At 43.7% G+C, this 21,384-nt stretch overlaps 1 protein-coding gene across 1 annotated transcript in view; it reads left to right on the top strand.

Annotated features, from left to right (window-relative positions):
- Window positions 1-21,384, top strand: part of PAX3 (paired box 3) — a 74,869-nt gene that overhangs the window by 35,973 nt on the left and 17,512 nt on the right. The window contains exons 7-9 of the mRNA XM_026073052.1: window positions 4,689-4,707; window positions 10,941-10,953; window positions 13,991-14,182. Coding sequence (XP_025928837.1) covers window positions 4,689-4,707; window positions 10,941-10,953; window positions 13,991-14,182 — 224 coding nt within the window. The remainder of the gene's footprint in view (window positions 1-4,688; window positions 4,708-10,940; window positions 10,954-13,990; window positions 14,183-21,384) is intronic.

The raw sequence follows: 21,384 nt of genomic DNA, 5'->3' as shown, positions 1-21,384 counted from the left end.
GTGTGTGTGTGTGTTTTTGTTTTGTTTTTTTAAATGCATTCTGTGGAGTAGGAGACTTTCAAGGCAATGCAGGGATTTTAGCAATACAAATTCTGCTACCTTAACAGAACACAATGACTGTTATTAATTTTAATGGCAGATGCAGGGCTCTGCCTTGAAGATCACAATCTGCGCATTCACTGTGGAGTCATCCACGCCACATATTGGTTAATCCACTTATACATGACGATATACTTTAGAATTAAATGAATGTTGACCAGAGCAGAGTTTGAGTCAAAGTTTGTTTAGAAGCAGTTTGGTAAGTGTTCTAAGACCATGACCATGTCTAACTAGGGGATTTGAATAAAGCGATTGTCACTGAAAACATCAGAAATGTTTCCAGGACATCTGTTGCTTGACCGCTTGCTGTTATTTGTATTACTGTAGTAGGTAGGAGCCCTGCTTATGGCCTGGGAGTTCAGTGTGGTAGGTGCTCTTGAGACCTTCCTGTGCAAAGGACCTGATGATGCAAGCACAACCAACGTGCCAGGTGTGGTTAGACTTTAAAGCAGAGGTGGACGCTGTGGATCCTGATGGTAAGCGGTGGTTTTGGCGCACGTGTGCCTGAGCTGCAGCAGAGGTGTCAGTGGCTGACAGGGCAGCGACCCTCTGTCTCTTCCTGTCTGATCTGGTGCCCACGGAGGGTTTTGGGGCTCTGCTGTGACCCCAGAGACACGTGACCCAGCGTCACTAGGGACAGAGCAGCACCCATTATGCAGCCAGCGGCGGATATTGATGTCCGTGATGTCCACCACGCATGGCCCTCGCAGGGTGGTTTGCCGGCGCCTGGAGAGCGCTTGTCCGTGCAGCCCGTGTTCCCCCGGTCAGCGTCCAGCCCGGGACCCTGAACGTCCGTACTGCGCTTCTCCAATAGCGGAGAGGAAGCCTCCCGGAAAAGCTGCAAACACTTGTTTCTCAGCTGATCTCAGTTTTTCTTTGCAAAGGCAGGAGGCTGGCTGGGAGCAGGCGGCTTTTCATTCTTTGTCTCCTTCGCGCCGTGCAGCGTTGGCGCTGGCTGGCACCCCCTGTGCCTGCGCGACCTGCCGGGCTCTGCCCGGCTCTGATCCAGGCCGCGTGTTGGCTTCCTAATCTGCCTTTACTGCTCTGACGTGGCTCTTGGCAGGATCTGACCCAAAGCAGAGAGAGAATTGCATCTCACAAGCTGTAGGGTGTGAATTGGGACAAAATTCAGGTTCTTTTAATTTGCTGTCAAATAAACCTGAAAACAAATAGTTTGCTGAAATTGAGTGGGAGATGAATATCTGTTTTTTAAGTTTCCTGGAAAATCCCACCAGAATGTGTGTTGCTTGCCTGCACAGGTAGGGGGAAGGAGGCTCTGCATTAAGTGGTTGCACTTCTTCCAGTCCTCCTCGTAGGGGTATTTCTGTTTCCGGCTTGACTTTGGAGACCAGAGGGCTGTTACGCAAGCAAACCCGAGCTCCCGCTGTAGGACCCGTTACAGTTTTATATGGGGGCAGGTGAATGCCGAGCAGCTTGGAGCTGTGAAAAGTCATCTTTCAAGAAGTGCTACTGCTTTTGAACATGCAGTATTAGGAGGATTTCAGTGTTTTCAGGAGAAATTAGAAACAACTCTTCCCTTGAGAAACCTCCCTCAGTACGTGTTTTGCTATAGAGCTATTAGGGCACTCTTTCGTTGCTGCTGGGCACGCAGCGCCACACGGACAAGTCGTTATGGCTGCAGTCACCTCGTATCGCGTACAAGTGGAACAAGCAGAGATTCGGTTCAACGGGACTGTAGCATTGGAAGACGAGCAAGATGAAGCAGGACCCAGAATTTTAATAGCTGGCATCTCAGTCAATCCCAGCTCTTCTCAGATTTCTGCCCCCCCCAACGTAATGTTGTGGACTTCTGGGAAACAAAGAAAACCTTTAAATAAATGCTGTCAATTAACTCTGCAGCCTCCAACTTAAGAATACTGATTTTACAGAGATCCAAGTTTGTAGCTAAGAAACTTTTCTGAATTCATATGTTTGCATTTTGGTAATTTGGTCTAGTTTAAAACATTGCAGATCTGTTTGGGACCACTTTCACTGTTATCTTAAAGGATTTGCCCTTTTTCTGGAGGGTAGAATCATCAGTTTTAATGAAACCATTGATTTTCAGTGTGTGGGTGATCATCTAACAATGAGCTCCTTTTCATGGCCCCAAAAAAGCAGAGGCTGCTTCACTGGCTTCCCCTCTGGAAATAAGGGACTAAAATAAAGGCCATCTACCTTGTGCCTTCTCTCCGTGTGCAAGGAAATTCCTGATATCTCTGGATGATTGAGGGCTATGTATGAGTCTAAAGGCTTTATTCAAAGCCCACTGAAACTAGTGGGGAGATTTGCATTTAATATTTGTGATGAAGAGTTAGGTTCTTCAGTGTCCTTTCTATTGGCATTACTTAATTTTCTCTTAACAAATGTAAGTGTGTGTATATATATATATATTTTTATCATCTTGAAGGGGTATCTTATATATGACTTGAGTGTTCTCTGTTTAGACCATCATGTTACTTCATCATTGAAGCTCCAGGAGCTGATGTTGTAGGGACACTCCATGCACTGTGTATGTATTGTGGCACTATTTTGGTTTGTCTGGTTGAGATATTAAAGATCCTGTAGAAATACCTGTACCTTTATATGCTTAAAATTGCATTCTTCTCTCTTGTTGTTTTCAGACTAGACAATTGTTACTGTCAGTCTTGACAGAAGGTATACTTCATGCTTGTACATGTGCATGCACAGTTTGCAGGTTATGCACTACTGTGTATGCAGTACACATGTACTCTGTATGTAAAGTGTTATAATAGTACCTTTTGGCTGTTGCAAGGATATGTATGTTGAGGACRGTGTGTGTAACATATATTCTGTGCCGCCTAGGTCTCTGGAAGCTAACAGGGACATCAAAAAAATTCAGTGACTTGTGGTGGGAAGGATTCAGTTCCTTCAGAGTTCAGAGTGCTTAATAACCTGTCAAACTTTTTTCTATCGGATTTGTCAGCAATGCAATATTGAGGAGCTCTGAGACGTTTTGGCATCCCCTAATACCTTGCTCTGTGCAAGAGTGAAGAACTGTAAGCTCACATTGGAAACAGCAGGACAGGGTAAGGTGGCATCAGAATGGAAGATAATCTGGAGGAGAAGTTAGTGAGAATTGGGGATGTGGCACCTTGGATTGCATGTGTTGGGTTTGGGAAACTGTAACTGCAGGTGGGACGCAGGAGTTACCCCGTGCGCTTGATGTGTAACAGAGGTGTAGTACTGCATCCATATTGCTTTGCAGCTGTTAATAAATACAGGGTAGATTAGCTAAATGTCCCAACGTTGCACCAAATCTATGAGACTGAGCTGGAAACTGGGCGAAGGCGTAAGCCCCAGTTTAATATTTTTATCCCTCTACTCAGGCTCTGGAATGTTTTTATTTATTTAAAGGTCTACCTAATACCTCCGAGAAAAAAAATCCCTGGATGTTCTTATATTCCTCACTGAGGCAGAGAAGGATGGGAAATAAATAGCATACTTGGTAACAGCTTAAACACCATAATTTAAAGGACCGATAACACCAAATTGTGCTCCAGTGGCTGGGGGACCGCTTGCGGCCCTGGCTTGGGGGCTGGGTAATGCTGGTGTAGGCAGCCCTTCAATCCCTGCGGGAGCTGGATTGTAAAACAGAGGAATGCCAAAAATGGAAGAGGCCTCGTTTGTTGAATAATTTGCCTACTTTTGCCGTACTCTCGGGGAAATGTTTCACAGTCAAATTGTTCTGAGAAATGCTTAAAATAATAGTGTGGGTTTTTTTAAAAAAAAAAAAACAGTTACAAAATATAAAATTGATATAGCAAAGGCAATAGTTGGGCTAACATTTTAAATTGGTGTAATCATGTGAGTGTTACTGTAAGTTGTGCTTTAAGAGCACCTTGCATTGCGTTCTCATCAGCACACGTTTCGCTTCTCGTTGTTGTAAACCTCTGTTAATGTTGGAGTTGTTCAAAGAGTCTTGATATCAGTTAAACCTTCCTCTCATTTAGATTCCTGAAGAAATACTCTTTCAAGACAAATAGTAGTGGGAAGGGAAGAGAAAAAACTTCTAAAAGAGTTGTGATGGGTTTTGTAATTTTAGTGGCCAGGCAAAGCTTGCAGGATATACCAACATATGTCCAGCCACTTCTGTGTTTTAGTCCTATGTGTGGAGGAATATTTAAGAAAAGAATCAGTGCGTTTATCTCAAAATACTGTACAGGTTTACTTGTTCAGGTCTTAGAGCTGCTAATAATTCAGAGACAGAGTTATAAAATATATTGTTAATATCTGGCGAGGTTTCAAAGCAGATTTAAGTGTGAATATGTTTAGTCAAATAACTTTTGACTAATGTTAAGTATTCATCAGCAATAGTTGTTCTTGTAGGTTTTCAAGACTAATGATCTTTCTCGTTGTCTTTCTCACTGGACTGAAGAATTATGGATTTTCTTTGGAAATTAAACTCCCTGTGTCTCTTTTGAATGGGTAGCAGGGTAGCAAGCGTACTTGCTTCTTTACAAAGGAACCTCGTTGTTAATGAGTCTATAGTAGTATGTGTGTGCCTGGCGCTAGGGCCAGCAGGGCTGGAGGGCTCCATGGCCAGCAGGACATTGATCCCAGGGCGGGAGATGATGGACTTTGTGGTCAGCATCCCAATGCTTGTGTAGCCGTAGTGGGARCGGCCTGGATTTGTCTGGAAAATAAGCATTTGGTGGTAGTAGGTAGTATGCTAGAATAATTGGTTATGAGAAAAATATCTAGTGCAAAAGTTAACCTTTTTATTGATTAAACCAAAGGCTGGAAAACGAAAAATTGTTGGCACTTTTGGTTTTCTTCCACAAAAATACACCCATCTGTTTTGCAAAGTAGAATGATTTGTTGAGGAAACTGGGTATTCATTGATTAAAATTTTCTGTTTTAAATAAAAAAGTACGGAAATATGTTGACCATCCCAAATTATAAGAGTGATAGAGACAATCATATCATTCAATTTAGCTCTGTGGTGGGTAAAAGAGGTTTGAGGAGCGGTCTGGCTGCAGCAGTGGGTTTAAAAAGAAATCATAATCTTGATTTCCCATAGAGGCTTGTGAGGACTATAATGTTGACACAGAGATTAAACTATCTACAACAACTAGCTTTGTCGGTGCTGTTTTGAATCAAGAATGGTATTAAAATAGGTCCTAGAGCTAGCTGAAAGAGATAAAAATGCATTCAAACATTATCAAATTGTTTTATCTTAAATAACAGTACTATCTCATTTTTTCTTCCAAAAAAGTTGTGGCCATGCTACAGGCTGGTCAAAACCCAGTGAAGTAATGCAGAACTATTTTTGAAGATTCTTGTTAACTTTTCCCTTAAAATGGGACATCTTAAAATGTCCAGTAAGTTTGATCAGCTTTTATAACTTTAGGGCATTTCTTTTGTATGCTGTTATTGCAAAGGATTGAACCAAATATAGATTATTTTTTTTTCTTCTGAAGACTCTACATTGCCTACTCAGTGTGAGATTGCTCTGACACCTCAATTATTTGCAATGCTTTAACCTGCTAGTACAGTCTCGTTACTTATCCAGACTCCTTCGTTTGCTTTATTTCATTTCTCAAATGAAAAATTCTATCTCCCAGGATACTCAATATTTTCAGTCTTAATTCGTTACCAATCAGTTTTTTCATCAGCTGATACTGCCTTAAAGACATGATGCCAATTCTTTCTTAGTATGTTCTGAGTACTGTACAAGAGAGATTTAGCTTTACTCTTAAGTATGTGCTTTGTATCGAAGTATTGCCTAAAATATCAATTCTCAAAGGTGGTTGTGAGCAAACCTCATTTGGACTTGAGTATTTTATCTCCTTCACTTTTTTTTAATATAGGAGGCAAAATTGTTCTTTTATGTTGAGTCTGGAAGTTTTTCCTTGAAATTTCCTACTTTTTTATTTATTTATTTTTTTAAGTGAGAAGACAAGATGTTGCAATGCTTGAATACCAAGGCTCATGTTACCAGTGTTACTGTGACTGTGCCCTATGGGAAGATTTGGAAAAACCCCGGCATACGGGTGCTCGTGAGCTCCAGTGGAAGGCAGCCGGACTCGTGTCCGCCTCTGCGGTCCGTAGGCGGCACTCGGGGATACGGGCTGAAATGGCTCCGAGTCCAATGTGAGAGCTGGATCCAAGCGCTTTGTCGTACCCGGGGGTTATCGTAGTACCTGCTCTTTTATGTGACCTTCTGCTCTCTCTTCTAGGTGTGATGTGAGATACTGGGTGAGGGCCAAATCCTGCTCGGACCTGACCCTGCCCCTAGGCCGGTGCAAATAGCATAGTAGTCTGTTRAGGCTGGTGAGGAGAAACAATATTGGGTCAGCAGCCTCGTCTTGACTTTGGGGGAAAAGTTGCAGCAGTTTAACATCTACTTGGTTATTACCCTTATGTGGGTACCAACCCCCCAGCAGCCTTTAAAAGCGCAGGGCTGCCCTAGTTATACCAAATCACGTTATTTTTTGTTTCAAGTAGTGCAGTTGCTAGCGTAAATCCAGTTGAAGATCAGGCTTGCTCTGGACTATTGGACTGAGTCCGGAGAGGGGGACCCGTTTCTGTCCTCCCTTAAGCAGGTTTCCTGGGTCGGGGACTCGCAGGCGTTTGGTCGTGAGCGAGTGTGTGTGTGTGCATGCTACCTGTACGATGCAATCGAAATCCTCACTGCAGTCGCTTTTTTAGTTTGTGATATAAAATAGTAATAATTCCCTGTGCAAATTTACAGCAGTGGAACTTGAGTGCGGGATCAGGCCCAAGTGCAGAGCAGTTAAGTACTTTAACGTTACTTGTATCAACAAAACAAATCTCTCTTTGGAAGAGAAGGTAGTGGAATAAGAAGAGATTTTTTTGTAGTTGTTGCATTTGCCATTTCCTCTTCCCTTCCTTTCAATCTGGAAATTCTTCATCCTTTCATGCTCAGCTGAGAATTAGCCATTTATTCTTAGTGCTGGCGATGCAGTCTTTGATATTTAAACTGGAATGTGTTCCTTTTTGATGCTCTGTGGTTTTGAATGAAGTACATGCTAGCAGATTAATGGCGCAGAACAGTTAGATGCTGGCCGTTTTTTTTTTCCTTTCCATATTATTTCATCGTTCCAGAAAAAAATTAAATATAATTTTAAAAGAAGAGACTATGAATTGTCTATTGTTTGTGCGGTGAAATTGTTTTCACAGTGTTGTCGTTCTCTTCTGAGTTGAAATCGTTGAATAGCTATGAGCTGTCACATTTTTGTAAGTTATAACTGCGTCAAGCTGTGCTGACAAAATGTCCCTGCATAACTGTTAATATGCATTGTCATTTTAAGCATGAAACAGTTTAGCTAATGATTTATCTCTTATAATGCAGCACTTGGGGCAGCTGTATGATTTGTCTCTTTAGCAAGTCAAGTAATTTCTTTAACAAAATGTTAAGCACAGATGGGCCATAGGCTGTCAGTTAACCATTATTGTGCATGCATCTGCTTGCCTTCAATGCACTGTTTTATGTATTCAGCCACTTACTTAGGCAGAGCTCTCTGAAAAGCGGAACCTACTCTGATTGGCAAATAAAATGTTCATTTGTCTCTTCTTCCTATTGTTTTGTTTTGGTAACACATGTCAGCAGCTCAATTACCCAGTTCATTAACAGCTCCCAATGGACACGATGGCCAACCCATGATAAGGGAGGGCGATTGTGGCACATATGGTCAATAATAGCCTGTCTCTTGGTAATTGTAAATAAAAGTCACTGTTGGCCATTTCCTTTTACTGCCGCTACCGTTTTCCTTTTCGCTTTGCTGTACAAAGCACATTTCTCAATGTGCATCAGTCCAAATAAAATAAAAATACCATGGGCTCCTCAAGAATATCACTTTTATCACTATTCTGGCTGTGGTTTCCCTTCTGTGCTGCCTTTCCACACAGGAGATGGGGCGGCTCTTTTTGAATTCTGTTAACTGAATAATTACTTTTATCAATCAGTTTACTTAAACAGCAACATATTTTCTTCCCATTTCTCTCATTCTCTTACTGAAGACTTTTGTCAAGTGCCTGTGGAGTTTAAAAAAGCCATTTACAATGTTTTTGTAAGTATGCCCTTTGCAAATAGCAGCCGTTTTCAAAGGGGTAATTGAAGTGTGACTTAATCCTTGTTAGATGAGCGATATTCATGTCTCGAACAGAGGGTTGCTTTTTGGTTTTGTTTTTTTTTTTTTTTAAATGTCTCATAGTGAAAATGCCTGTAAAAAGGGTTAAAAGCAACTTTGCTAGTTATTGTATTTCACATTGTACTAGGTATTCCATTGCTTTTTAGCAAGATGGAGCATTGTTTGTCATATACTTTCTGATCCTAAACTTTCACTTTTTTTTTTTTTTTAAGCAGGCAAATAGGAACTTGCATTAGCGTGTTTAATTTTAACCCCACCAATAAATGTTTTGGGACTTCATGTTTTGCTTTTTACCTTTTTTGAAATCTGTTTTTCCTCCCCCCCCCCTTCCTCGCAGTTGAAGTGGAGGAGCCAGATTGCTAACGGTTTGTGTGGATGCAGCTTTTGGGCTGTGACCTGCTGCGTGACATTTGGGGTACTCCCAACTCCCCCCGTCCCCTTCCCTTGTTAAAAAATCTTGATGAAGCACAGAAAGCAAACAGTGAATTGGATAAAATGGCAGCTCGGAAACCTGGTAAGCCTGCCAAAAGTGTTATGGTCAGAGACCTAAAACTTGGGGTGCTTTTCTAAGCTTTGGAACATGCCTTATCTTAAATAAACACGGAGCTCAACTGAGAGTCTTAAACGACTCACAGGTGGCTGCGTCGTGACTTTAGACCCTGCGAAGTGGTCCCCCGCTGCCTGCCATATTCATAACTAATCTGTAGTCTCGACCCCGGGTTGGGGGCACTCGGGGAGTTGTTGAGTGTCAGAGTTTATTTGCGCTATTTTGATTAGCCCCGACCTGGCAGGGCGTATTCTCTTTTTAATGGCCCCTCGCTGCGAGCTGGCCGTTTCGGAGGAGGAGCGGGGAGCCGTGTTTCTCCAGGCAAACGGGGCAAGACAGCACTGGCGGCGACTCCCGGGCCGTAATTATATTGTGTGCGCGAATACGAAGCTGCCCTTAACGGGGAACGCTCGGGGAGGGGGAGGCGCGAGAGAGACGGCAGTGCAGGGACGTTCGCTGGAAATTAAGATGCTGTTTCATTTTTCCTGTGGACTTCATTTTGAGGAAAGAAAGGATGCTTTTCTAGTCTGTCAACTGCTAAAACGCCAGCTGCTGAGAGCCTGCCCTAGGACAACAGCGCTCGGAAGAGGAGGATATTGCTCGGTCCCCACTGCTCCTAGCAAGCCAGCTTGGGAGACTGATGTGCAAAATGCCCGGGATGAGTCTAGGCCCAGCTCCCAGGATGGTTTTCCCCCTTTTCCCCTCTTTTCTGCCCTTTGTCTGTGACGTTATCGCAGCCACAGGCGAGGCGGTTCCCTTTCCCGCGGGGTGCGAGCCTCAGAGGGGAACCTCGGGGTGCCCCCGCCGCGCGTGGAGCCGCCCCCCCGTCCCGCCGTCCGTCCCCGCGGCTGGCTTTGTGCCTCCCGCGGGCGCCGGGCAGGTGTCGCCGCCCTCGGTGCGGCCCCGGCCCCGCTGATGGATGCCACAGATGGAGCGTGGAAATCGGCCGAATGGGCCCCCGCCGCAGGCCGTTTCTTTGGGCCGACAAAAGCCGCCGGAGCAGTCGGCAGAAATCCCCCGGCGCGCAGAGGGAGGGCGGCGTTCGGGGCGGCAGCCCCCGCGCTCCCCGTGCCGACGCGCTCGGGGTCGCCCGGCGGGAGCGGCGGCGTGGACGGGCGCACGGTCCGCAGCCCCCCGCCGCGGCCGGCGGAGGCGCCCCGTTAGCGCCCCGGCTCCACTAGCCGCCTCCCGGGAGGGATCCTGCCGCGTTAATCCCGCACCGAGAGTTTGAAGGATGCAGCAAGCGCAGCCACCACGTGGCCCAGCAGCAGGAGCTGGGTACGCCGCTTATCTCGGCCTGTTTTACAGACCTCCGTGGGCAGACGAAGTACAGCGAGGGCGGGCGCCAGGCTGTTAGGCCCGGAAGAAAAGCCCGCGCAGTATTTTGTGGGATGATTTTACAGCGGCCGAAGGGTTGCCAGCGAAGCTCGGCCTCCGCAGGCCTGCGCAAAGGCAGCCCTCCTTGCCGAGGTTTGCAAAGCGCGCTGTGCTGCCTCCGTAATACAGGGGTTTTAAATGGCTGTCACGTTTTTGTTATTTAGTTATTCAAACGAAATGTCTTGCGGAGGGGAAAAGCAATGCGCAGAACGACCTCTTGCAAGTCGCTCTGTTGTTCAGCTTTCGCCTCGACACGTCTCTTTACGAGGTTTGGAAAATTGCAGAATTCCAGGCGGCCAAATGCCTATGAAATTGAGCAAAGGTTTTTTTTGCCTATAATAGTGGTAACTAGGACGAAGCATTTCCTCAGGCCACCAAACAGGTCACGAGGGGTTAAGAGACAAATAATTGCTCCTTAATTCTGTAATGCCGTCTTTAATTAAACTTCCTGGCTCAGCTACTGGTCGTGCTTCTGGCCTCTCCTCCTGTTTTGACCTGCGTGGTGAGGAAGGAACCTGTGATCCGAAGGGCCCGACCGTTATCTTCTAGGGCGCTGGCAAGTCTCCCCCTTCCTGCGACGTAGCGCTCGACAGCTCGGAGCGTTCGGATCGTTAGGACGGCAGTGAAGGTTGGCTACTGAGTGTGCCGCGTGTCCGTGGAGCTGGGGAGAGAGAGAAATCGTCCCAGCTAGAATCTGCCCCCCTTTACCAATGTTCAATAGCGTCTTGTGAAAGACGGTCATGCTCTGGAAATCAGTGGATCTGTGAGACGCTGCCCAACAGAAAGGGTAGCAGAGTGTGGCTGTATGAGCGTATGTAACATAAATACTGCTCTTTAGAGGCTGAGGCGTGTTCACTTTATGTACTTAGCCAGTACTCTAGTAGTCTTTTCACCTATTAAAAAAAAAAAAAGTTTAACAATAGTATTTTAATAGGAAAAATAAGAATAAAAACTTCCATGAAATTATTTCTTATGAAGTCTTTTTTAAAGATTATTAAAGTATAGTCTGTAGCACAGACATGTTGCTGTCATCTGAGATTACATTCATCTGATTTTAATATTGCAGATCAGATAAGACAAAGGAACTCAATATTTTCAGTAAATCTGCACCTAGTAGCCAGGCCTGGAGAAGGATAAGGCTGATGAAATCAGATGGTTATGAAAACCATTTAATTGGATATGCCCTTTCTCCCTACTTTAGTTTTATTACTTTATCTCTAAATGTTTGTGTTTGTATTAGACATACTGTTCTGGACTCTTAGCTACTTTGTTCAGTCTTTTTGTGACTGTTTTACCTTTATGTCTTTTCATACACTGCTTAATGAAATCTAAAGCTAGAATGAAAATGGCATTAAGGCAGGGATTTGGTTCTGCCATCTCATCTCTGCATGAGCACAGGTTGCAGAGAAACATTACAAGATTTCACCAAGTCTTTATAAAACATCTATTAGCAAGATCATTAAAGGCCTTCTGATAGCCCTTAACCCAGTTAGTGAGGGCATTCGGGTCAGAAATTTAGCAATACATAGCTCCTTTGAATTGCACGGTCTAAGGTGGCGTTTTGTAGGTGTGTGTGTATATATAGATGTTAGAGGCGTGTGCTCCCCTTTAACGGGGTTGTGTGTCTGTGTGTGCCTTCAGGCAATTTCCTTGGGATACAATTCCCACAAGCACCTTACTGCCTCCAGCTTAGCCTCAGCTTGCGTCAAGCCTCCTTTTTAAAAAAAATAAGCGGGAGTGGGCAAAATCTGGAGAAGCCCACGGCTCACGTGGGCGCTGAAGCCGGACGAGGCAGCGATGCGGCCGTGCGTGGCTACTATAGCGTGCCTGTTTTGTGAGGACCAGGCTCGAGCTGTTTGGGATGGGACGTTTGTGCCGACTGCTCTTTGTTCTCGGGGATAATGTCCTCAAGAACCAGGAGGGCTTAATCCTCCCAGCCTTACTCGGGGCAAAACTGCCACTCAAGTCAGAGACCCTGAGAACTGGGTGTTTTTCACAGTGCATTGATGTTGAGCTCTATGGGAGTTTTTCCTGATAATCTGTGTGTACTGGATCCAAAATGTTTATGGTGTCTGGACAATGAAGATGGCTTCCATATAAGAGCCTCTGGGCTAGCAATAATTGTTCTTTTTTTGTGTCCAGAAATTCATAAACTCTTCAGCTGAGTTGTCTGAAAAAGCACTTTGTCTTTCTCATGCTGTAAGAGCAAATAAATAAATAAGGTGTATTTACAAGTTCAAACAGCTTGAGTGAAATTGAAAATGTAAAACAGCCAGAAGTGAAGAAGGTGGGGGGTTTTAGCTGGAGCTTGAGAAACAGCGATTTCTGTTCTGGCTTTGTGTTCTCAGTCACATTCAAATAATTCGTGTTGAGAAGATTATTTTAAATCGGTGTCTATACCAATAATTAATTTTGAGTTACTCAAGCGGTGGAAGCAGTCCTTGTGTTTCAGCAGCAGAAGCGGTTGCGGCATGGCTGGGGAGCGTCTGCCCTCTTTAGGTGGTTTCCCTTGCAGGCGCCCGGAGGAAGGCAGCTGGTCGCATGTGCCGTTTTCTGGATATGGTTTATTCTCACATGTGAAGTGCAATGACAGAACAAAACCCACCAGGAATTTCGGCTGTGATTTCTCTTCAAACTGCCGACTGCGAGAGCTGCCAGGCTGTTGCAGGGGAAGGCGCGTGCTGTGCGCCATCCGTTTCTCCGACTGTCCTTGAGCGCAGGGTGTCTGCTGGGGAGCCGGGCCGGGGGAGCCGGGCCTTTGCGCTAGCACAGCACGGCTGTTTCGTGCTCTGCACCTTGTTATCCCTATCCTGGCTCGCGCCTTGTGGACCCTGGAGGCTGAGCACGTGCCTCCACGGGTGGCTACAGTCCGTGGTAGGAAGCCTCCCGAGGTAAGGAGGGATCAGGATGAAATTTCCGGAGAAGGGAGCGATGCAGCCAGTGTATTTCGGTTCATGGTGTCGCATATGCTGCAATCCAAGTCAAACAAATGATAGCTCTTAGCTATTCTTGCAGGGCTTCTCTGTGCAACACACGTCTCAGATTTTTGTGAATTTAGCACTTGTCTGGACTGCCCTAAGGTTATGCTAGGTGGGCCTGAGACAGGCAGGTAAGTTACAAAAGAGCAGAGAAGTTTAAATGTACTGAGATATGCTAAAGTGACCGTGGAAATACTGTTCACAGGGCAGGACAAACACGCACAGGACGGAAAGTATTTGATTATGTACGTGAATTAATTTCTTTACTAATGCTTCCCCTTCCTTTGTAATCACTTCCATAACCATTTCAGCAATGAGGTTTTAGTGATATATCTACAGAGAAAAGGTCTCATGCACATGTATCTGTGGAATGAAAATTTATAATTTACGACATGCCAATATTTGTCACACAGAAATGATATATTTGCTCACCAGTTGAGGCGAAGGACCAAGGCCGGACTGCTTGTCCGTCATTTGGCACTAGGCAGTACTGCTCAAGCTTTTTCAAATACTTGCAAGCTGTTGGAGAAGTTGAAGAAAAAAGCCTCCCCCTGCAACCTGAATAGCTGATGCGTTCAGAAAGATTTCTAGTGGTCCTTAAATATTCTTGGGTCGGGGAAAGGTGCTGAATTTGTAACTGAGCTTTTGATAATTCTTTACTTGGTTGAGGAAATTCACACCATGTAACATTTAACTCTCTGATTTGTTGCCTTTTTTTTTCTTTTTTTGAAGTTTATTAACTCAGTTCTGATTCATATAGGAAAATATTGCCAGTTGATCAAATCTTCTGATTTTTGTCAACTAAAGCTAACTCTTTCGCTCTCATTTTTCTCTCTCGAGCTTCAGCCCCCCAGTCCGAGGAAGGCTCCGACATTGACTCTGAGCCAGACTTGCCGCTGAAGCGGAAGCAGCGCCGCAGCAGGACCACCTTCACGGCCGAGCAGCTGGAGGAGCTGGAGAGGGCTTTTGAGCGGACGCACTACCCGGACATTTATACCCGGGAGGAACTCGCGCAGAGAGCCAAACTCACGGAGGCACGAGTTCAGGTGCGTTTTTAAAAGCTGCCCAGCGAAGGGAGTTTCCTTCTCTGTTACTGTGTTGGTCCTTTTATGCTCTTGCACGCCTGTGCTCTGGGGTAGAAGGAAATGGGAAGCTACGTAGTTTACAGCCTCAGGGGTTTCTACATCTGTATATGGATGGTGGTTTTCCAACTTTTTAAAACAACAACTGCTTTGAAAACAGTTCTGTGTTTTCCTCAGTAATTGTTCCATACCTACCATATATATAATACTGGGAGTTTACAGAAAAAGGTCTGCCATCCTGGTTTATTTTGTGCATTTGACAGCACTGTGCATATAATCAGTTAAACTGTTGTGTCAGTTTTTAGCTATTTAACTGGTTTCGTCTGCTGTTGTTTGGGTCTTTTGGGTCTTTTGGGCATTAATAGAGGAGAGAAAAGCATTTAAAAAAGGACAATGTGTCTATAGAGCCATGCAAGATAACAGAGTAACTGGTGCAGTATCCACAGTTTACTTTTAGCTTAACTTTTGAAGTTGACTAGATTTAAATTTCGTAATATCTTTTATCATCCCCACTGTCAGTTTAATTCAGAACAAAATAATCTCCCCCAAAGTTATTAGGTCTTCACAACTTCGGGTAGATCTGAATTGTCTGAAACAAAGTGCTGGAGGAGTAAATCATGGAGTTGATTTAAAAAAAAAAAAAAAAAAGGCATGAATCTGGACTTTCAGACTTCCAAAAAATGGGCAAATACTGGCCAAATAATTTTTAGAACAAACTGCACCCAGGAGTTCAGGTTCAGACCAAGACTTGCCCTGTTTCACAGCACTGAAGCGTGGCCTGTGCAACGTTTAACTCCGCAGGCAGAATCCGTGCAGGCTCTGCTGCTTGGGTGCTCTGTCACTAATTGATGCCCAAGAGCGATTTGGGGCGGGGGGGGAAGCCCAATTTAAAGCAGTCTGTGTTGCAAGTGTCTGTAAGTAAGTGTGGTTAGGTGACATGCAAAATGAGCGGTAGCTTGTGATCTAACCAAGGATACAGGTGTATTTGGTGGCTTTGGTGAAACTCTGTTTTGATGTTTTGAACCCTTTGAAGCTCGACCTGAGGCATCCAGACACTGCAGACTGGAACAAGCAATCCCAAGTACCACTCTGACATTTTAAGGCAAGCACACCTATTGTAGCATGGCTGTGCTGTTGGGTGTCTGTCCTGATGGATCCAGACCTTCCTGCTAAATGGTTTTACCTGCTAAATGTTTTTGCAGAAGACTTCACACCGCACTTCTTGTAAATGTTCTGTTATGACTGGGAAAGAAAATCAAATGTATGGATGAATTTGTCTGGAAGGCAAACTCAGCGGGGCATAAATCTGTTCTTAATGTGTTTACTAAGTGAAATGCTTATGCAACAGCTTCATATATAGGGTCATTGGGCCAGGTAAGACCAAATCAAGCCCTGAGAATCAGCCTTGCACAAGCATAATAAAGATAACTTTCTACGTAAGATCTATTAGCAAGGTGAACAGGATCTAGGATATATGTTTTTAGGCTACTTTAGCTTCAGTGGAAAGATGTGATAGAACGAAAAAGTCCTTGTTCATGTTTTTCTAAATCAATGACCCACAGCTAGAAGAAAAGCAGAGCTCTCATTAACATAACAGCTGTCTTAATGTGGCTTTAACCCTGTGACTTTTTACATTCCTTATGGCTTCCCCCGTTCCCCTGAGATGCACCTTGTCTCACACCACTCCTATGATCTACAGCCTCGCAAATTCCCTGGTACCTCTGACATATGGATATTTTACCTAACCCAGCATGGAAGAAAGTTCCCAGTCAATCAATGATTAAAATACCAGAACAAAACCTTTCTGGATTAAAGATGAGCTGGGGCTGAAGTGGGAAGCCAGCCTGTGGGTAGTTTCCTCGGGTACTCCATCTGTCTGGTACTCTTGAAACCTGGCAAAGTGATTTATCAGCAGATTAAGGGATACAGGATTTGCCTTATCAGCATTCAGCACCTCTCTATAGCCCCTTAAAATAGCCACCTATGATGGGCATGAAATAAAAGACTACTTGTGAAAAGAAAATAACCCTGAGAGACTTGAGGCGGAGGGGGCTGGCTAACCATACTGATGTAGCATTTGAGCTTTTTAGTCATCGTCCTTTTTTAGTAACAGTATGACAGAGATCAGAGATACCAAATTTTATGTGAAAATGTACACAAAGCTCTCTTTGACTGCTTGCTGCTCAAGCATCATGTAAAAGAGCCAGTTTTGCAGCGCAAGTCTGCACGAGTCCTGAAATTCTATTCTTCTCCAGAGCTTCTTCTGATGGAGTTAGCTGCAAGGACCAATTTCTTAGAGTTGTTCTGGGGAGCTGTTTATTTGAATAGAACCAGATCAGCCTTGCTGTTCTCGCCCCCCCCATGTATAGCGCTCATGTCTCGAGTTCTGTTTTTCCTACCGCACCACCCCCGTGCTTCCCCTTCCCCTCCGTTCCCTAGGGCGGTCCTCGCTTCCCCATGAAAGGGAGATTCTTAAACCTCCAAAACATTTATTTTCTCACTTTCCCACTGTTGAAGAGTGACCAAATGCGTGTTTCTAAGCTGTCTGGTTGGTTGAAGGGGGGAAGAAAAAATACCAGCTCTGGGCTGAGATCAAACTTGGAACATTTCAGCCCCTAAGGGGAATTTTTTGGAAGCTACAAGCAACCGAAAACAGACACTACACTGTGGATGTCATTTGTGCACTTAATCCCAAGAACAGGAAAAGCTTTTGGGGAAAGAAATGTTGTTGAAACAAACTCCACGTTGCAAGAATCACAAGACGTGTAACTATAATTATCGCAAGTACTTAAGCACTGGGTGTAATAAGGAGCTCTAAGGCTCCCTGCAATTCCTCCTGCAACGCCTTTGTGGTGAAGGGCTGTTGCTCTCTCCCCCGTGTTTTAGTCTAGATGGCATTTGGAGACAGTAAGGCAATGTCTTCTGCTACCTCTTCCAATGGCGCCCCAGGTCTTTTGTGCGTATTGGAGCCTCCCAGCAGTGAAAGAAGGGGAAAGGTTTGGGTGTGGAGCATTTGTCAGGTGCAATTTGAAAACTTAAGTAGAGTGCCCAAGATCTAGGATGACGCTAAAAGAGAAAAATGTCAAACCCTGCAAATATGATGCTAAGGCTTTGCATATTGTGAGTAAAAAAACAGAAAAATGCAATGCCTCACTGGTCCAGTTTTAAAAACTCATTAAGAGCTTCATTAAGTTGCAGTGTAGGCCCTTAAGGTCTCCGGCCTATTTTTACCGAATCAATCTGAAGGCTAATTCCAAAAGTGAAAATTTCCCCACTGTAGATAAAGATCAAAGGCTTTTTCTGAGCTTCAGAGATGTGCGGTTATGGTTTCTGTAACAAATAGCACATAAGGAATGATGTGGGTAGCATCTTTTCTGGCCACCTTATGATTCCCACATCAGGTTTATTTTTAGACCTGGATGAACTGGGCAATCTTTAGCAGCAGTCAGGAGCATGATTCAGGTTGATGGTGGGAGGTGTTTAATTCATTCTTTTGGTGAAGGATTTTTAAACGAYGAGCTGGAGGTTTATGCAGGTTCTACGCTTGGCTTATTGCAAGGATGAGCTGGAGGAGTAGCCATCTGCCCCGGCCTGCACACGGCAAGAGGAGACGGGTTCAGGTTTGCTCTGTGGCTGGTGGAGGCCCAGGAGTCTGCTTCGTCTGACAGATTGGCCAGTCAGACCTATCTCTTCATGGTCTGCGTGTTGAAGGGACTGTTTTAGTCTGTGAATGACGGTGAACGAGCAGAGGAAAGTAGAAAATAGCTTGAAAACATGAGTATGTCCCATTCTGAAAAGGCTCTTCTTGGCCTAATCCTATGTTTGTTTTGCTTGAAAACTTCCAAAAGAAAAATATTGTTTAACAGAAGACTGCGTCTGAAAATTCAGGTGGATCTCTCTCTTGAGGCTACTAGGATGGAGTTGAATGTTTCCATGTCAAACTTGCTATAAGTTTGTAAACTTTTTGCAAAAAGCTTATTACAGCCTCAGTTATTGTATGTAGGTAGATTAAGTCAATAATCAGCTCAGCTGCAAATAGAAGGAGTCTTCTAAGCTCAGAAATCCTGAGTATTGGAGGAAAAACTAAAAAATCTTTTCAAGTGTGCTGAGCTTGCACATTTTTTTTTTTTCTTTGTTCCCCTCTGGTGTACTGAGGGGAAGGGATTGTCTGGAGTAGAAGATAGAGGGAAGAGGTGAGAGAAGAAATGACAACTCCTTAGCTGCTAGTGAGGTCTGAAAACTCTTAAGTCCAATCTTGTTTTTAAGTCTCTTCTCAGTAGCAAACAGAGCCGGGTGGTAAGCATTCGCTGGGAAATCATGGGGGAAAGAGGACCYGTGCCAAAAAAGTTTATTTGTACTCAGCTCCTCTGAAATGGTTTGAGCTTATACTCCAAACTGCACAGTCCTCATGGGAGCTGGGATGAAGGAATGTGGGACATATTCAGAAACACTGAAGACTTTTCGGCAGATCTTTATAGTCATTCCTGATGTGGTTTATGGAAAATTTATGGTGCCTCTTTTTGAGGCCATCCCTCTTGCATCATATATAGGATTAAGACTGCACACAGCATTTTCTTTCCTTTTTTTTTTTTCAGTAGATAACCCTGTAATTGCAGAGTTTTTTCTTTTTTTCCCTGGGATGAAGGAGGAATTCATATGGATAAATTAACCAACTACAAACATATGCAGACTCAAGGAGATGCTTTAAACATAAGGGAGAAGAAAGGGTGTTATTTGGATTCTCTTTTTCTGGTCCCTGCTCAAATGAGTGACACTTTCATTTATAAACACATAYTTCAACATATTACTCAACATTTTGCAGGAGTATTCAGCTACGGTGTTTTATAAATGATTGTGCAGGTCTGTTTCAAAGTCTTTTCAAAGGAAACTATGGGAGCTGAGAATCTGAATTGCTCTAGGAGTTGGTTGGGAGACCTCATTCCCTTTAGTGTAGCCTAGTTTGGGGATTTTTTTTTGTTTGTTTGTTTTTTAAAAAGCATTCTGGTTTCCATCACATTGATAACTGTCTATCACAACCAATGTGACTTCCCATCACCCTAAGACGTACCGCTCCTGGCAGCCTCCCGACAGGGTTTCCCGCCTGCACATGGGTGCTCAGGGCAGGCTGCTCTGAGTCGAGGTAGTGGCACAGCTGGGGGACACTGGAAGAAACGGGCCTGTCCATGGCACGTCCCCTCTGTGTGCATGTGGTGAACCTTGCTCCTGGGGTACCTTCAAAGTCCGCTGCTGCTGCGTCTGCTGGGGGCTGCTTCCAGGGGGTCAGGCGTAATTTTGGATGTGTGAATTTGCGGGTTGGGAGGGACAGGAAGTTGAGGGTGTAGGGGACAGTTACCATGAAAAATACCATGAGGCAACAGGAAAAAAAAGTCTTTGGCTAGAATGAGAAATGTCATTAACAGTACATCAGCCCTTTGTCTTTGTATGTTTTTGGCACTTGTGCTTGCAATGATCAGGACTGTATTTAACACAAAATATCCTCTGGTTTCCTGCAAAATTCACATCTCAAATGTTTCACCCGGTTGGTTCAGAGATCTTTTTCCCTTAAAAGCACATAGAACGCACTGTGTTTATGATCGGGCTGTTGAAATGTCAAGGCTAATTAGACCACTGTGTTCCCAAGTGAATAAATATATCTTTTAAAGAATATCCTATTGAGATCAGTAAAATAAGACATTGGCATGATCAGTTGCAAACACTTAAAAGAAAAATGATAATAAAAGGAAAGATCTAAATATTAGAAAATAGAAATGAACAAAACCTATGAAGTCATCTAATCCATTCTCTACCAATGCAAGATAACTTTTTGTATTATATTGCTGAGTGATTTCTGATCAGTCCAGATCTAGATGCTTGGAAAACTGCAGTTTCCAATACTTCCCTTAAAAGTCTTGTTGTTGCCTTCTGCTCTCAATTTCATCTCTGTTTTTGAGCCCTTCAGAGATATAAATTTTGGCCAGACACAGTGGTTAACTTTTTTTTCTCCTTTCCCCTGAATCAGCTAAGTGATTTGTGTTCCATCTTTGACAGTGACATAGAAACTAGGGAGCCAAAGCCCCACTAAAATAAATGTGCCTTGGCTTCTAGCACGAGCATCACTTTTGAATGTTTGGGCCACTTAAACAAGTTCTATTTACTCTGTCCATGTATGTGTTTGCCTAGCACCAAGCACAATGATTTAGAGTTTATGAATGCTACGCTAATACAAGCAGATCATACTACTACTTCTGACAGAACACTGTTTGTGTAAGAACGTTGTATTTTGAGTCTCTAAAGTGCAGTAGCTTGCTTATTCATTGCTTTTGCTTCCACAAGGAATTCAGTGTGGTAATAATTATTTCAAGTACCATCCAGGGTAGGTCTGCCTTCCACCAAGAGCCATGCTGTTGCTGGTGAAGGCAGTGCACAAAATAGACCTGATGATGTGGGACATGCATAGTTTTCTGTTACTCCAACTGCAGGGTGGCAGGTTTTGGTCTCTCAGTATGACATTTGTGATTTTCAGCAATGGTTACATTCTACTCTGAACATCTGTGCCTTTAGGTGATGATTAACTTGCTCTCAGAAATAAGGTTGTGGAAGAAAGGAAGTATACTATGGGGAACCTGCTATTATTCAAAAAAGGCCTTTCATAGTATGAGGATATTGTCATTCTGATGAAAGTTAAAATTTAGGAGATGTTTAGTCCTTAACTGAATATACGAGGACATTGTGTTTAAACTGTGCTGGAAATGAACAAACAAAAGAAAACATTTTCCAGGGTGTTTACAAGATATTTCTAAGCACACACATTAGTTTGTGGTGGTTAGGTTTATTTTCATATCTTGGCTTGATATTGGCAAAAGTATTCATAATTTCTTTATTTGGTGGTAACAACACACATGGATTCTTCATGATATGTATTTTTTTCTGAATTGCTCAGAGTAAGTTGAGGTAGCTGAACATAATCTAAGGGAAAAACTATGATTTTTTTTTTTAATTATTTCAGTTAACTTAGAAACATGAAGGATGTGAACTTTAAATAAAATGTGTAGTTTTGAGTTAGCTTCTCCTGACTTTCCAGAACCTATTCAGAACTTCTTAACTGCCCCTTTTTATTTAATTCCTTTTTCTCCTTGTGTTCCATCACACACAATGCCCACAGAGAT

Source organism: Apteryx rowi, unplaced genomic scaffold (genome assembly GCF_003343035.1).
Source record: "Apteryx rowi isolate R43461 unplaced genomic scaffold, aptRow1 scaffold_36, whole genome shotgun sequence".
Classification (NCBI taxonomy): domain Eukaryota; kingdom Metazoa; phylum Chordata; class Aves; order Apterygiformes; family Apterygidae; genus Apteryx; species Apteryx rowi.
Note: the sequence above shows the minus strand (reverse complement) of the source record. Positions and strands in the feature narration are given on the sequence as shown.